Source organism: Epinephelus lanceolatus, chromosome 7 (genome assembly GCF_041903045.1).
Source record: "Epinephelus lanceolatus isolate andai-2023 chromosome 7, ASM4190304v1, whole genome shotgun sequence".
Taxonomy (NCBI): domain Eukaryota; kingdom Metazoa; phylum Chordata; class Actinopteri; order Perciformes; family Serranidae; genus Epinephelus; species Epinephelus lanceolatus.
In genome coordinates this window covers 28,277,172-28,294,372 of record NC_135740.1, presented here as the reverse complement: position 1 = coordinate 28,294,372, position 17,201 = coordinate 28,277,172, and the positions used below count along the sequence as shown (strand labels likewise).

The window sequence follows — 17,201 nt, the reverse complement described above, 5'->3', positions numbered from 1 at the left end:
CAGAGATGGACGATATTTTGTGGCAGTGTGTAGGGTTGCACTGCGTAGTGTCGTCAAATGGGCCAAAATGAATGCATTTCCATCACTGCCGATCTGGGCCGATCAGAGCTGGAGCCGATAAATACCTGTGACTACTGCAGAGTCATTTGTACCTGGAATGAATGGTAATCATTTTCTTTTCCATGGGTGTCTGCGGGTTTTTGTCCAGTGGGAAAGGAGCTTTGCAGAGCCAGGGCTGTGTATAAATGGACAGCTAGTGGACTATGAGTAGATATTCCCAGATTTTAACAAAGTGCATTGGATTATAATCCTTTACTGCACTTTTGGAGGAAAAAAAGTACCAAAACAAGTCACATGTAGATATTTCAGCATTAGTCTTAAATGTTCTGTATCATAATATACTGCTATCACAAAATAAGACTTAATCCATATCCATATCCTGAGTTAAAATCACTTAAGACTACATGATGACAGTCAAGTTCATTAAAATATCATTTGCTGAGTGACTTTCTAAATTGTTAATAAAGGCAACAAACTTGTTCATCATATTTCACAATATCAAAAACCACAGAATTATTGATAAAATAAGGGAAAATCTAAGTGTGGGTTAAAAGGGTGGATCAGTTGACCAACTGACATAGTTTGCAATGTTTCCAGGAAATTGTTTAGCTGAGGTGGTGAGCCACCCGCATCCTGACGCATCTTCTCTCTCAGACAATTGAGTTTGTAGATGACACCCTTAATGATAGTCACACTCATTAAATATATTTATAGCAGAGATGGGCCACTTCTCCTGAAACACTGCTATAAACCACAACAGGAAACCCTGGTCTGTGTGTATCTGTGTGTGTTGTGTGTCAACATGGCCAAAAGCATCAGCTAACCTGACACGGATCACAATGCGTGTGTCTAAACAAACAAGACGTATAATGTCAGTTGCGCTGTTACCTTGAGCGAGTCAAAGCAGGCGATGACTCGGCCATTCTCCACATGGCAGCTCCGGGAGGGGTGAGCAAACTTGCACTCGGCATCAGACCGCGAGCAGGTGCCTCTCTGAAACTCACGACACACTTCCAGGGTCAGCCATTTGGTGTCCCGTCCCATGGTCATGCTGACAGCCATCAGAGTCGCTCACAAGCACTAAGCGGCGGCGAGGGCAGATGGACGGAAAACTGTCCGGTGAGAGCAAGGGTGACTAATAGTGATGCAAAAAAAAAAAAAAAATCCCCAGCGAAACAGAAACAGAAGCAAAAATATTTTCAGTTTTTCCTAATAGGCAGCAGGTCCTTTTGGTTGGTGTATTTTTGGGGTTGTTTATTAGTTCTTCCTGGGAAAAGTGGCAGCTGAAGTTTGAGATAGAGGGAGTAGACTGTGAGCAGAGGCCAGCTCTGTCTCGTAGAGAAAAAAAAAGAAGAAAAAAACAGAAGCTACTCTGAGGACATCACTCTGGCATGTGTCACTGAGAGTCTGTGCCTTCACCTGAATCGTCTGACGCCCACCATAAGTCACGGTTACATTCACGTCAACATGGCCGAGGCTGGGGCAGTCGCTGTAGTTGTGTTTGAACGGCCTGAGAGAGAAGATTTCAAAACCTTATAGGAATGGCGTTCTTGCAGTGATGAGATGAGGTGGAGGCTCAGCTCAGTATGTGGGGACTGCAGCTCAGCAACGTGGGATGGATGACTCTGTGGCTGTCAGGATAAAATATAGCCTCCATTCAAGGCCAAACACACATTGAGCCCCGTCCTGCTCTCATCCAGCAGCTAAACAGCAGCAGACGACCCCTCGCAGTAGGCACTTTGGAGTTCCACTTCCTCCTCTTATTTCAGTCTCTTTCTCATCCCTCCTTCACCATCGTCTATTCTTCTGTTGTCATCCTCCTCACTGACCTCTCTTCTGCATGTCCTTGCTTGCTGTCTCGCTGTGGACGTAAAAAAACAGAACGTTAATTCAAAGCATTGACAAAAATACAGCAGCCTGTTGAAGGAGAAAAATGCTGTTAATGTGGAGCTACAACCTCGTGCGGAGCTTGTTTAAACGGAGGGCGATGAGGACCACGAGGCAGGAGGGTGGAAGGGAGAGAGCCAAAGAGAATCAAGCGAGGACAAACAAATAGGGGAGCAGAGCAGGGAGGGAGGGAAGCAGCAATGAACAGGAAAGGGCAAGCTATGTCTTGATTAAGTGATACAAGAGAGAGAGAGAGAAAGAGGGAGAGGGGATAGAGGGAGATTGCAGGCAGGACAGAGACGTCACTTCAGCTCCCCTGAGCTGCATGGAGCAGAAAGTAATTGACTAACTTGACATGAATCATGCTGCAATATACTGTGAAAAGCCGTGTCCTTGAAGTCGCACCGGCTGGCACGTGTGTGGTCGACACTGATGATTCCCAGACAGTTATTAATGTGAAGGGAAGAAGTAGGAAAAAGGAGAGACAGGGCAGAAAGAGAGGGAGAGAGGGAGGGTAGTGCTTCACAACTGCAGCTGCTGTGCTCAATGCAAGGCTCCAGCCAATCAGACAGACTTTTGCAGGCACGCAGAGCACACAGGCTACCAATGACAGGGCGGTTTCCACAGCAGCTCCTCCCTTCACAGAGCCCGTCCTTGTTCCTCCCAGGATTTTTTCACAGTCATGGCTGAGCCACATGCTAATATTCAAACTGTACAACAACTCTGACTCCACACAGCTTCTCAGGAGGTCATGTCTAATTCAGACAGTGGACTACACTGCAATGTGATGCAAGGAGGGAGGATGCATGCAGCCTGCTGTGCAGGGAGCAGAGTGACGTGTCTGGACACTAACTGAATACAGATAACAATCAGTGAGGTGGCTCAATAAAGATACACTCAGAGGAGAAACTACAATTTAGCTCCACAGGAGGAGGCAAAGTCCAACCTGGATTTTAGAGTTGGTTAAAACTGAGGAGAAAGGAAGGCTGTCCTGTACGAGACACAGGAGTAAATTAATGCACAAAGTGAATAAACAATGGGCGAGATGCAGGAGAGGAGGAGTACAAAAAATAGGAGGAGGAGAGGGGGGCTGGAGCAGATATTATCAGTCCCTGCGTCTGATGGCGGCAGACACAGACGGAGGAACCGACGGGGGGGAGAGTGTGAGGGAACGAAGAGTGTGTGTGTGTGTGTGTGCATGCAGATAGACAGCCCAGAAGGAGAACACCGCAGTGGAGAGGGAGAAGGAGGGATATAAGGGGGAGGTGGGAGCTGAATTGATACACCCACCTTCAAACACAAGAACAAAGACACATCCCAGCCCAAAAAAAGAGACAGACGGGAATGAGAGATGAGCAGGTACAGCAACTGCTTTGCTTGCTTAACCATTATGCTTGTCTGCGCCTCCTCCTCCTCCCAGCCTACCTACAGATCGATAGAAACTTTTCTCAGGGGGACAAAACAAGCACTCCTCCTGCAGCTTTGCCTGTCCTGCATTCAGGTCCACATCAGTGTCAAGCGCCCTTGCTTACGCACACCCTGACAACGCAGCTCAGCAATATGCAACCCGCATCGTCAAAATGCTCCTCAGCAACACTCCTCATTTCCTCGCCTCGCTCTCGCCACGCCAGACACCAAATGGCGCACAGTTGCCATTACGACCATTCTTGGAAAGCTACGCAGCAACACTGGCTGTCCTCCAGTGCCAGACTAGTTTATACAGCACCCTGTACCTTTGCATATACACAGTAATGACCTTTCACTTGCTGATATATGCTGCTTGTGGGTCTCTTTCCAGGAGGAAAATTTCACCAACTGTTTAACCAAGCCTTTCCTTGTTAGCTTTACCTTTGGCCTCTACCAAGGCCTTTATGGCTACTGGAAGACAACAGAGGCAGATAAAAATAGAGAAATCATGCCAAATCATGCATAATGTGTGTGTTGGTGAAGTGTGACATGCTCGCTTGGGGGTTGTGTTTGTTAACAACATGTTTGTGAACAGCCAGAACGACCCGCGAGAGCTATTAATAAGATAATAGATCTGACATTCAAGAAAAATAGTGAGTATGTTTTATGAGTTAGTTTCTCAGGAGTGGGTGTAACACAAACAAAACGCCGTCTGCAGCTGTGCTAGCAGCTCTGTGAGGCTGTACTTATGCAGCATTAGGGCTTCAGGCTAACTACTAATGTCCGCATGCTAACATGCTGATAATTAGCTGGTATGTTGTTCACCATGATCAGCATCTTAGTTAAAGTGTTAGCATGCTAGCATTTAATAATTAGCACTAAACACAAGGCATAGGCATGGGTACTCAGGTACTCAATTTGCACGTCAGTTTTAGAGTAATAACATTCGTTAAACATATACGTATACATAAACTGACCCTGTATATTAAGATAAGTTTATATTTCTTTGGATGGGATGCAGTGATGTAACTGTTATCTGCACAGATCCATAAAGCAAAAATGACAGATCTACACAGCTGCAAATAACATTCAGTGTTTTCAGTCAAACATCATCTAATGTTACAGGCAAAATGGTGACCAAGCATAAGAGGGGTGTTTGCAAGCATTTCAGCAAAATAAACAAAATGAATGTTTTGTGCAAGCTATGTTAGGTTAAATTCATGGCTAATCTCTTCAGTCTGTGCAGCACAGAAAGATATGCTAACCCTAACCTCATCCATTCACTTGGGTGTTCCTATTCTTATGTTTATTTTTTAATTTTTGGCAAGTACTCTGTAATAATTTATTGCGAGTACTTGAATAGGAATTTATCACTTAAAATGGCCATCCCGACTAAACACAAAGTAAAGCTGGGGCTGATGGGGCTGTCATTGGTTTGTGCAGGTATTTGGTCATTAATCAAAGTATTGGACAAATGATGATGACTCTTGAGGAAATCTCAGTGTATCACCAAAGATATACAGTTCAATGTTGGGGATATATGGGTGTGTCTATCAAATTTAATGACAGTCTAACCAATATAAGGTATTTGACTAAAAATCCAAAATGTCCACCTCATGTTAGCACTGCAGGAAAAGTCAGGTGTTCACCAAAGTCGTGAGGATTCAATATCTAATAACCATTAATGTAAAAAAACTGTGTGTCAATCCATCAACTGGATGTGTCACAGGATAAGTGAAAGTTTGTCAAAGTCACTCTGACTCACCATTAATGTTTGTTAAAAAATGAATGGCAATTCATTGAACAGTTGTTGAGATACTTAAGTCTAGACTTAAGTGAACTGACAGAACAATACATCCACCTTTTGCAACGACACACCTCTAGCATGGGTAAAAAGAAGTCACCCCACTAACAGATTGATTGACTCCACTGTACTTATCTGCACATCAGTCAATGAATAATTTACCAAAAACAGCTGGCTGGTACAACCACCAAATATCCCCGCTTTTGTTGCCACAAACACAGCTTGAAACATCCTGAAGTATCATTAAAAAATACCAGATTTTGTCACCACAAACATGGCTGGAAATGTCCCAACATGGTATTAAAAATGCCTGCTTTTGTCCCCACAAACACAAATGGAAATTTCCCGACGTGTCGTCTAAAAAAAACCCACCGGCAATGTCCCAGCATGTCATTAAAAATGCCTGCTTCTGTCGCCAGAAACATGGCTGAAAAGGTCCTAACATGTCATTAATAATATCTGCTTTTTTTATTTGTTGGTCTCAAACAGTGGTCTACTACTTGGCAGCCTGCTTGGAAGCTGTCTAATGTCCTGGTGTATTGTTAAAAGTACATGATTTTATTGCCAAAAAATACAGTTGGAAATTTCCTGAGGTCTTGTTAAAAAAAAACCTGTTCTGTCACCACAAACACTGCTGGGAATGTCCCTACATCTTGTAAAAATACCCACTTACCCACATTGTTTGTTGGTCTTGAACGATAGCCTACTACTTGTCAGCTTGTTTGGCACCTGTCTCACTTTCCAATGCATTGTTAAGAATGCCCGCTTTTGTCGCCACAAACACAGCTGGAAACAGGCTTGCACTTGCCGGGCCAGAGGGAAATTGCCAAGGCCAAATTTTGTTCCCAGACTGATCCTGGCTGGAAATGTACCGATGTATCATTAAAAACACTGTCTTTTTTCTGCCACAGACACGGCTGGAAATGTCCCGACGTCTTGTTAAAAATACCCACTTGTGTTGTTTGTTGGTCTCAAACAGTGGTCTACTTCTTGGCAGCCGACTTGCATAGGTCTCACACCATCTGCCCCCGATGAGAAACTCAGCTCATAAACATGTAATCTGAACTACGTTGATATGATATATATGAAACATATAAGATAACATATCCATGGTTTCCAGAAAAATACAGTACAGAACATTTATTCTGGCGACTGGGCTGGCTGTCTTTACAAAGATGTATAAGTTAATCAGCAGTCTTTTTTGAGAGATAACACTCTTAGAAATACAGATCCTTCAGTTTGGAAAGAAACACACTGACTGCCAAGATGCAATATTGCACAACACAGTACTGTTCCTACCACGGCAGAGATAAATCATGAGGAGGCCAAAAAATATAGGAGAACAACAAACGACCAAGGAGCAAATAGTTAAGAGGCAGCTGAAGCGAAAAGATACAGGTGAGAAGTAATCTTATAGCTAAACACTGATAAAGAGCTCAGTTAAAGAGAGGATTGATGCTGCATGCTGGAGGCTGAATTATCGTGCAGTTTCAGCCCACACACCATAACTGTCTCAGTGTTGTCCCTACAACACTGATGAATGGGTTAAAGCTCTTAAATAAAAACAAACAGCATGACAATAGCCTTTATCTATATGTAAATAGACTAAAATGTGCCATTTATTCTCGAGTGCAACTAATGATTGTTTTTTTATCTACTTAAATGCATTTTATTTTCTTGATTATCCGTGTCAAGAAATAGTAAAAAAAATAACATAACATTTTTTCAGTGCCGATGGAAACATCTTTAAATATATTTTATATCATAGACGAAAAAGAAATGCAGCAAACCTCACATTTGAGAAGCTGAAACTGTTCTCAAAATAGCTGCAGATTAATTTTCTGTCAATCAACTAATCTATAAATAGACTGGTAGTTTCAGCTCTGATAAACACATGAACTAAACATTTAAACATAATTAAATTAAAACTATTAATTTTGTTGTAAGACAACTGTGATAAAGAGTGTACATTTTGTACCGAATCACTCTTGGCCTACTGAACTTGTTCGACCTTTACAATGCAGCATAAACAGTCGTTTGCAGGGATGCGGCATGGAGAATAAATATAGAGCGCCCCAGTTATAACAGTCATTATGCTGCTGCCGGTCCTCCAGGTGTCTGCAGTGAGACAAGGGGCTCCAGCAGTCAGTAGGTGGGGGTCAGCATGTAGGTGGGAAGCGATGGGGGAAAGTATAAGGAGGGCAGATGGGGGTGGCTGCTGTTGACTCCGGCGCACTGCGTCCATCATCAAACACAGTGCACCAAAGGGCTACCGGCAGTGTAACCTTCACTGGAGCTCTGACGCCTGCATTATGGCTGGTGTGTAGGCTGGGTGCCACCTCAGACAGACAGCGCTGCACCTTATCTGCTCACGCTAATAGATAGCCTTATATCAATAACACTGTAAAGTGTTAGGCATACATTCAGTGAGAGATAGGGTGACATATTAACACTTATTAACACCTTTTATTTCTCCTCTTAATTTCTTTGCTTTGCTCTTTTCTTTTGCACAATCATGGTACAGGCAGGAGGATATTTTAAGTGTCTGTCACTTTAATTGCTTGCCAGGAGAAATTTTAACATTGCTCCACTGTTTCCTCTAAATTAAGAGTATCGGGTAAATGTGATAAATGTATTATGTGTTCCTTAAATTCCTAAGGTTTTAACTTTTTTCCCCCCATTAAAGGGTATTTTTGGGGGGATTTTTCCTTCTCCACTGTGAGGGTCCATGGACAAAGGGATGTAAAGTCCTCTGAGGCAAATTGTAATTTGTGATATTGGGCTTCATAAATAAAATTAAATTGAATTAATACAGTAGGCTGACTGAGAGAACAAAATAATCATAAAACTGTCAAAATACAATAACTGCTTGTAAAGAAGTTGACACAACTCAAAACTAGAGAAGAATGAGGTTGAAATTTTTGATAAAAGTTAAACACTTAATGTAGTTCAAGTGTACATTTAAAGTGAAACATCTGTGTCTTTCAACCTGGACCCTATTTTCCCATGTTTTTGAGTCTACGTGACTAATGGTGAACAATTTTTGAAAGCGGTCCAGTATTAAGAGAGAGTGCTGCAGCCGCAGCAGCAAAAAGAGCTGCAATGTAATCACTACGGTCAAATCTGCTCCGTCAGTCTGCATCCATGAAGTGCTTGTTTTTGCCACTTACAGGCTCAGATTGTTATTTTAGTGTCTGACAACATTACAGGAAAAACCCTACAGAGAAATGAAACTTTGTTCCTTACCTTTTGCTGGTCTGTGTGTTATTGTGACAAAGTCTCACTCAAGCGAGACGTGACTTATTGCGGGGAAAACAACAGTGAAAATGTTACTGAGAGTTGAGACAAGAGACAAGAGTGCTGGGAAGAGTTTGTTGTGTTGGAGTACAGAAAGCATAGCTTAGTGTTAGCTAAAAAAAAAAATCAGTGTCATGGCTGAGTATTTAACTAACTCTATGAGATTTCAGAACAAGAGTGAGACTTGGTTACACACAGTAACACTTCAGTGTTACTTCAGTTTTCAGCCCTAGAGGTTACGCTTTTTATTGTAGAGATCCTTTCCATAATGTTCTTAGAGATTTATAATAACAATCTGAGCCTGTCAGTAGCAAAAACAAGCGCTTCTAATGGACGTAAATTGACGGCACACAGTTGCCGTAGGGATTACACTGCAGCCTGTTTCGCTGCTGCTGGCTGCAGCGTTCTCTCTTAATTTTAGACAAATTTCAAAAATTGTCGCCATGAGTCACTTGAACAAAAAGATATTGGGAAATAACAATCAGGTTCAAACATACTGAAGTTTCCCTTTAAGTGTGAGCGCTGGTTGAGCTATCAGATGAAGTGAAAGTGCTGAGAAGAGTTTACGATTCAAATAAACTTGAGAGGAGTTCAACAGTCATGTAGAAATTTAGGATTGCTGATTCACTGTGAATTGCTCGATTAAAAGCATTTGATAAATGTGAAAAATAAGAATGTAATGTGTCTTTAGCTAAATTTGAAATGGCTGAGACACTAAATGGAGTGAAAGTTAGAACTAAAGGGCTGAATGCAGTTGAAGCAAACAGCAGGTTGACAGAGACAAAAGAATTAGACCAAAACCTTGAATATGCTGAATTTTTTAAAGGAAAAAAAGGGCATTGGCTAAACATGTAAAATGGGAACAAAAGCATTTTAAGGCTGATACAGCAAGTTGACAGAGAAATAAAAACATCACATAGTTTAGTGCAGTAAGTATTTTTAGTATACACATGCTGGGGAAAAAAATTTGGCCCATATCTGTGTGTCAGTTTAGTTTCACACGAGAATCTGTGAATTTCCTGTGGGAGATTTTTTGTTTGTTTTTTTTAATAATCGGGAGCTTCCCCATTCCCAAAGGTTTGGTAAATTCTTTTTTTTAGAGGCACAGGTAGTTGTGCAACAAACAAACTCTGATCCCCCAGTATGATTGTTACAGTTCACTTGACAATCAACTCTTTTGAGAGCAACGACAAGGACAAGTGCAAAACAGGATCTCATCAGTGACAAGGTGATTGATTAAAAAGCAAGTGGAAGATCCATAAATCACAATGAGAGTGAAAGCTAGCAGCCTGGAGGGAGGGTGCAAAGTAATTAGGTTAAGTATCAGTAATCCTTTCAGCTTGTTAAAGCACCACAGTTCCCATTCAGGCAAACATATGACAAGCCTATCCCATCATACAGGACAACATAGCCTGCACAAAACACGAACTACTTGCAGCTTAACTTGCCTGTTGCACTTTTAAAAAGTTTTAAACTAGAAAACTCGATAGAGAATAAAGTGTAAGCCCTGGAGCTTTCATGTTACCCTGCTGGTTTTGGGGCTGGGAGTTTCACATCCCTGTAGTGAGATCATGAAAGTTAACTGTGTGGAAAAACTGTAGATGTTATAGCTATCGTCAGCATAACATCTTTGATTTGTTATTGGTTGGTGAATGGTTTTATTTGCACCATAAAAGATGGAGCTTCCCAGGCAGTTAATGTGTCTCTGTGACAGGGGAAATGAAAATAGGTTATGTGGGAAATGTGGCTGCATGCCCATGTGTATCTGTCAGTTTATCAGTGTTTATATTAAGTAAAGAAAAACTAGCTAGACTGGTGCAGAGTCCACAGCCTGGAGGGAGCGTGAACTTGTCTTGACTGGCTGTATTGTATAATGAGCCAAGATGATGGCGATACGCCTATTGGAAGTGCGTACAGTATTATATGTACTGTAGGCAAGTAGTGACAACACAGTATGCTACGGTGGCTTGAATGTCTGACCCCTAAGGGTAAACAAGGACAGGGAGTCAACCTCCCTGTGCTGCGTGCATGCATGGAGGCTGGATGCAGAATCCTGCAGACACACAGCTAGATAGATAACCAGGAAATGCAGGTGCTCTTCACTCCTGCCAACTGTAATTGAATTAAATATAATAATACAGTGAACAGAGACTCAGAAAGTAATTTCACATTGATTTTTTTGCCTTTCACTCTGGCATGACAACTTGCACTTGAAACACTGTGACTGTTAATACACCCAATAAAATCCCTGCATGCTGCATTCAACCAAACCCTCATGTGCAGATCCTGCACTCAAACATGACAGGCATTGTTATAATCTACACAGAGGATAGCCCTCAGCAGACCTACAACAAGCATGTCAAATGGAGATGTTATTACTGTAGTGCCTATGTGTAACACCGCAATTACGCCCGTAATTAACAATGACAAAGGGCTCTGAGCTTCCACGCAACAGGCAGAGTGACAGAGGCGTTTTTAATGACTGCAGCATGGATTAAACATAAAACTAAACAGCATTATATTATTACTGCGCCAGACGTGCTCAGCTTCTTACCTGTGTGTAGTCCAGACGGATTCAGATGTCCTCTCCTCCTGAATTAACGTCGGTTAAAATGTTTATCTGATGGTTATTTTTCCACACAGACGCTGATATACAATCAGTACAGGCTGTAAGTGAAAGCAGAGGAAGAAATAAAAGCGCGTTGTCGCTAGCTGGGAATAATAAAACCGAAGCAAGTAGAAAAAAACGTGTTACGGCCGCGGAGTGAGGGAAAGAAAGAAGCGGTGGCTGCTGGCAGCTGAAATGTTTGCTGCAACTAAATTTGCTCGGCTGCAACAGTGACTGAACACACAGCAGAATAACACATTTGAAAAAAAAAAATCAGAGGGAGGGCAGAAATGGAGAGGGAGGAGTTGGGAGTGTGTGCTTTCGTTTATAAGATAACGTAATTAGCATGGGAGAGAATCAAAGTCACGACGAAAGCAGTTTATCAAGGTAGGCTGCCATAAACACTGCGCAGGTGGGAATGGCTAATTCGACAGGTATGTGTGTGTTTTAAGATTACACTCATAAAAGGCGGGGGAAAGACTTCCCTGGTAACGACATGACACATGACAGTTACAAAGGTATGTGGCCCTGTAAACCTGGGCAAATTAATTAGCCAAAAAAACACACCCATATAGCCCGACAGCGTTATTTTATTGGCATCATTTAAAGGCTAACTGTATTAGCATATAATTAGCAGTTGGGCTAATATAGCAACATCAACGGTCAAAATTTAAACATAACGGTCGAAAATTATAAACGGCCATTTTAAAACAATTAAAAGCAGTAAAATATTAATTACATTTAATTCTTAAAGTGTTAATTTATTGCGTATAACATTAGTAAAGTTACATTATATTGTTTACCTTGTACATTTAGGTGATATGCCAAAATATGTAAGTAAGCTAGCAGAGCCGTTTTCTTGGACCTGATGCTAGCAACAATGCTAGCAACAGCATGTGCCTAATGGTTTTCACAATAAAACCTGGACCAGGGGTATCATACTCATTTAAGATTTTACAATTAACATTTAACTCTATGTGTTAATTTATTGCGTATAACATTACAAACGTTACATTATGTGTTTGGCTTGTACATTTAGGTGATACCCAAAATTCGGTGGTTTTCACAATAAAACCCAGAACATCCACCGACACACACACACACACACACACACACACACACACACACACATATATCACCTTAGCCACAACTGGATTGGACTGTGGAATGGGCAATTTTAATTAAATTTTACATTTCTATTTATGCATCTGCTTAAACTTATTTTATTCTGTGTCTATTTTAATACCACTGTATTATCGTTAATGAAGGGAAGTGTGGTTGTTGTTTTTTATGAGCCAATCTGCTACTCACTTTTACTACATGTGCATTTTTTTTCATAATTTTCCCCTAAAGTAGAGGCCATTGAGGAAGCAGGTAAAGTCATCTCCTGCCTTATAAACCATTTACAATCTGAAGTTTTGTCAGTGCCTTATCAACAGGGTTCCACTCATATTGTTTTAAGATAGAAGTCTGATACAGATTCTTTTGTAGTGAAGCTGCTGGCTGATATATGCATATTATGTACAATGTTCAATATCTTTAAATGTGACCACAGGAAGTAGTCATTGTTACATCAGAGAGCTATATTTTGGTCAGGGTGAAAAGTCTCTGAGGCAGCATTTTACATCAAGTATCTACTCACTGTTTAAACCTGACACTGCTTAGTCTTCACAGGTGCGAAATATGAGATGAGCAAAGTCATCTAGTGGGCCAGATTGGAGCCTTTGGTGGGCTGCTTCTGGCTCCCAGGCCGTATGTTTGACACGCCTGGTCTATAGAGCAGCTCAGATTTTATACTCAATGACAATACAAATTTGAGACTTACTTCTCTTGCTTTGAGAGAGACTACCTCATTAGAATAACATAATGCAATTCTTTATTAAGGTGGCGTGCCCCTTTGAGTTATGATAGCTGAGCAACATTATATTATAACATACTTGAGTGTAATAATGGTTTTATATGTCTGTCTGTAATTTTTTTGGCTTTCAGTTTTTTGGCATGAGCTTTTAAATCTGACAGAGCCAAAAAACTGAAGACAGGATCCAGATATTTCATAGTCTAAACCAAATTTAAATATCCACGCAAGTTTACCAAACTACTTGCTACTTCACAATGAAAAGTAATTGACTTACATCTTAACGAATCACAGAATTTTTAGCTTGTCAAAAAAGTAGTTCAGCTACATCCAAAATACATCACAGGAAATGGTCACAATTTGAAGCTGAAATCTCATGCTGTACTGCAGTGACACTGAATAAAGTGTACCTGTGTCTGATTTATAGGGACTAGAGCAGGTCAATCCTCACTTAAGCAGTCTGAGGATGTGTTCAGGAAAATGCTAAACTTCTAATTCGTAATGTTCAAACACAGACATCTTGGATGGAAACCACAGGTGATTTTAGTCAAATAGCAGGTGACTGTCATTTAATAACAACCGTGGCCAGTGAGCTGTAGCATTGTGCCATATTGTATGGCATAAATCTTCATGAGAATACAGTAAACATGTAGTTTGTAATTAACTAAATAAACTAAAATGTAGTTAACTACAGAAAAAAAGCTACTGAGATTTCAATGTAGCAAAGCTGCGACCCAACTACTGCAAATTGTAGTTAAAACAGTAATTGAACTACATGTAGTCAATTACTCCCCAACACTGAGTTTATATATTTAGGTGTTGTTCATAAACAATCAACAGCATAACATTGTTCTTACCCCCAGCTATCTCTGTACTGATAAAAAAACAAATCCCCCCCCCCCCCCTTTTTTAACAATCCTATGACCTCCATATAGTCTTAACCATTTTCAGTAAACTGCTGAATAATTCTTCAAAATTTACGAACAGCTGTCACAGCTGATCCCTCTATTAAATCCTGTGAGGATCACACTGAAAAAAGGTTTAAAATCCTATCCTACTAAATTTAAGAATAAGCCGTGATGTCAACCACCACCTCATATCTCCACCCAGGAAGCTCTGATTTCATTAAAGTAATTTCAGCGCCCCCTGCTGGTGTAACAGAGGTTTGCAAGTGCAACACAAAAGCTTGCAGTCTTTTGTGCACATGGTCAGACAAAGACGTAAAGGAGATATCAAAGTATGGCAAGAATAAAACAGTAGTTCAGTGAATGTAAAATCATTTTTATATAAAAATCGAGACATGGGACACATTCAGTAATTTTACAATATTAGCAGTTAATGCTACACAATGAGGTATCTATGAAAACTGTCCTTTTCTGTTACTTAAAAGACACTTAAAAACAGGTACATTTTAAAATGTACACATTTCAGACAAGACAACAATTTGGCAAACATACAGATTGTAAATCACAAACAGTAGCATATTATTTATAGAAACAAATTATTACATTGTTCTTTTTAACAAGGAAAAACAAACACCCCCTCATTCCAAGTTACTTCACAGGAGTTCAGATGTGTTTAAAAGCCAAGATAACTGTCTTGAAGGCTTGTGTGATCACTGAAGGTAAAAGGATTGCAGGTACCTAGACTAGCCTTTTTTTTTCTATCAAGGAAATCTATTTATTATGAATGTCAGCTGTGACAAAGAAATACAATCAGTATCAATAAATAAATAAATGGTGTCATTTGTTCATGGTGAGAGAAAAAAATTAGTGGAAGGCATATACTAAAAATAACTTTGAGTAACAACAGACAAGGCAGAACTTGGCACACTTAGTATTAAGACACCCTACTGCTCGTTCCCGTCACTACCACTGCTCCACATTGTCCATGTAATCCTCCATGGTGCTGTTCTCATCCATATCCCACCAGTCTGGGAGCAGCATCTCTGACTCCACACTGTCTCCACCAGCTTTACCCTTCAGCTGCTCCTCAGTTACTACAGAGTGGCTCACAGGCTGACGGGGTGCTTCTGTGGGCTTCAGCTGCCTCCCTTGCTTTGTTGTGAGCCTTCCACGGAGCCGCCTCCTCTCCTGCTGCCGCCTTGCCCTGGCCTGCCTGCGCTCCTGCTGCCTCGCCACCTGGAAACGCTGCAGGAAAAGGTCGCGGGCATACTCGTACAGCTCTACGTCCCATCGGTTCAGCTGCAGGATTCTGTATTGTGTCTCAGGAGGGACCTCAACACTGGAGGCGCGTGTGCCGTTGAGCTGTGTGAAGGGTGCGATGAACTCCAGGTTGAAGGTACGCTCAAACAGATACTGGGTCTTGCGCTGGTACTCGGTCAGCCCAAAGAAGGCCATGCCGCGTAGGTTGCGCTTTGCGCTCTCCAGAAGGACTGCCCAGCGCTCTTCCTCACTCATGGTGGAGACATTGTAGCAACCCACCAGACTGAGATCAGCAAGCATACGGGTCTGCCGGTTGTTCGCCAGGTTGTAGGGGCAGTCCATGAACTCCTGCAGGGTGCAACCTGACCAGTCATCTCCTGAGTAACAGCTTGGCAGCTCAGACAGCGTTGGTGAACGTCCATCACACACATGTAAGGAGGCCCTCCATGTAGCACCACGTTGCACGTGACGCCACTCGCTCAGGTAGCGTGATACGGGGTCTCTTAGGATGGTTATATAATAATAGTTCCTACTGGAGAGGAAAAAGAAACATTAGGTCCAACAGAAATAGATTCAACATGGCACTGCATTTATCTATTTGAATTAGTGCTGCAAATAATGTGTCTTATTCCTTATCAACTGTAAATCTGTCAATCATTTTAATGCTCATATACACACTTGAGTAAGACTTTGAACACAAGACTTTTGCTTTTACATTGCGTTATTGCAACTGTTACTTGAGTAAAAGGTCAAACTGAGTACTTCTTCCACCACTGGTAATATAGTAGTAGTATCAAAGCAGTTGCTGCAATAGTAGTAGTCCAACTGTAAAAGTATAAAGTACTGTTTTAAGTATATTTTACAGACAGGAGATAGCTTGATTTTCTTTACTGTAATAACACCTGTCAGTATGTACATAGTTATGTCCAGCCGAAACGTTTTGTAACACCCTAACATCCCCATCCCCAGCATCCTCTTACACCTACCTGGGCAGATTATCAGGAGCCTCCCGAGAATCCATCCGTGACGGGACGCAGCTGGTCAGCTCAGTCCAGTCGGCATGAAGCCCGCAGCTCCAGCCGGTGGAGAACCGGGAGAACAGCCAGGTTTCCTTTTTACCTGGCCGGTAACAGGTACATTTCTTCTGACCTGCGTGACACTCGCAGGGCCTCTCCAGCTGAATATTCCGCACCAGGTGGCGCCCAAACGTCGTGCCACCAGTTTTCTGAATGTGCAGAAACACTATAACATCATCTCCTTTGATGTTGAAGTCTACAACACGATTTAAATCTGCTTTGGTGAAATTAAAGCGAGGGACAAAGCGGACAAGAGCGCCGTCTTCTGCGATGTACGGATCTTTCTGCAGCCCGTCTTGGATTTCGTTGCCACCGCTCCGGGAACCAGTTGCACCGCCGTCCTTAAACCAGGACCCCAGCTGGTGTAGCATCTGGCACTCGGACCTGCTCGGGCACACGTACTGGACCATAATGACGCCAAAGAGCAACACCATGAGCAGGACGATCAGGAGCCGGTGATGGCTGCTGCTGCTGCTGGACTTCTCATCCATCTTCCCGGGACGGACAGAAACACATCACTCAGGCAGTCCGGACCCCTGCCTCGGCTGGGGTACCTCGGGGAACAGTGTTTTTATGGCCGCCTAATGAGGCGAAAACAATAACAATGCAGCTGCTAGCTTGCTAACGGCAGCTAGCCCGAAGGAGTCTTTAAAAAAACGGACAATAGCTTTTTTTAATGTTTCCTGTCTTACAGGCAGCGGAGCTCACGTGTCTCATTTCAAACAGTTAAATAGTTTTTCCAGTATCATTAAGTAGTTTAACGAAGCGATAATCTTTCTTGCAATGGTAACGTAAATCCGTGGCGTCCACAGTCGTCGATTCTTGACCTTTCCTCCCAGCAGCCTCTGCGCTTAATGTGGGCGTCTAAATGACGTCACCGCGTGGAACGTTCTATGAATCCAGAGCCGTAGGGACACAAAGTTAACCTAACAATCGGCTGAGATGTGTATACGTTTTCTTTATGTGTATTTCTTTGTTTGTGTTATGTAAAAGACAGTATATGTCCTTTTGTTTGCGTGTAAATTGGACATGTTCCATAAGC

At 41.9% G+C, this 17,201-nt stretch overlaps 2 protein-coding genes across 5 annotated transcripts in view; both read right to left on the bottom strand.

Moving 5' to 3' along the window:
• mbnl3 (muscleblind-like splicing regulator 3) overlaps positions 1-11,339 on the bottom strand; it is a 37,628-nt gene extending 26,289 nt beyond the window's left edge. For 2 of the 3 annotated variants that reach the window (XM_033613192.2, XM_033613445.2), the window contains exons 1-2: positions 11,010-11,336; positions 949-1,921 (exon numbers count right to left, since the gene is read on the bottom strand). In XM_033613192.2, coding sequence (XP_033469083.1) covers positions 949-1,122 — 174 coding nt within the window. In that variant the 5' untranslated portion in view covers positions 1,123-1,921; positions 11,010-11,336. Of the gene's footprint in view, positions 1-948; positions 1,922-11,009 lie in introns of all 3 variants that reach the window. The other variant, XM_033613527.2, reaches the window with a different exon arrangement.
• Positions 11,340-14,183: 2,844 nt separating this feature from the next.
• Positions 14,184-17,012, bottom strand: hs6st2 (heparan sulfate 6-O-sulfotransferase 2). Of its 2 annotated transcripts, none has more exons than XM_033612967.2 (2): positions 16,070-17,012; positions 14,184-15,615 (listed from the first exon to the last, which is right to left on the bottom strand). In XM_033612967.2, exons 1-2 carry the CDS (start codon positions 16,648-16,650, stop codon positions 14,787-14,789), a joined length of 1,410 nt encoding a protein of 469 aa, XP_033468858.1. In that variant the 5' UTR covers positions 16,651-17,012; the 3' UTR covers positions 14,184-14,786. The 2 variants fall into 2 exon arrangements, with proteins under 2 accessions (XP_033468858.1, XP_033468941.1); XM_033613050.2 differs by having other exon boundaries at positions 14,184-15,612; positions 16,070-16,987.
• Between the last annotated feature and the right edge of the window lie 189 nt (positions 17,013-17,201).

What these genes read in the sequence shown, in the direction of transcription:
- hs6st2 (XM_033612967.2), bottom strand. Translation starts at nt 16,650, where the DNA reads ATGGATGAGAAGTCCAGCAGCAGCAGCAGCCATCACCGGCTCCTGATC. An exon ending in GCTCCTGATAATCTGCCCAG is followed by an intron (nt 15,616 to 16,069) that starts GTAGGTGTAAGA and finishes TTTCCTCTCCAG; the next exon opens with TAGGAACTATTATTATATAA.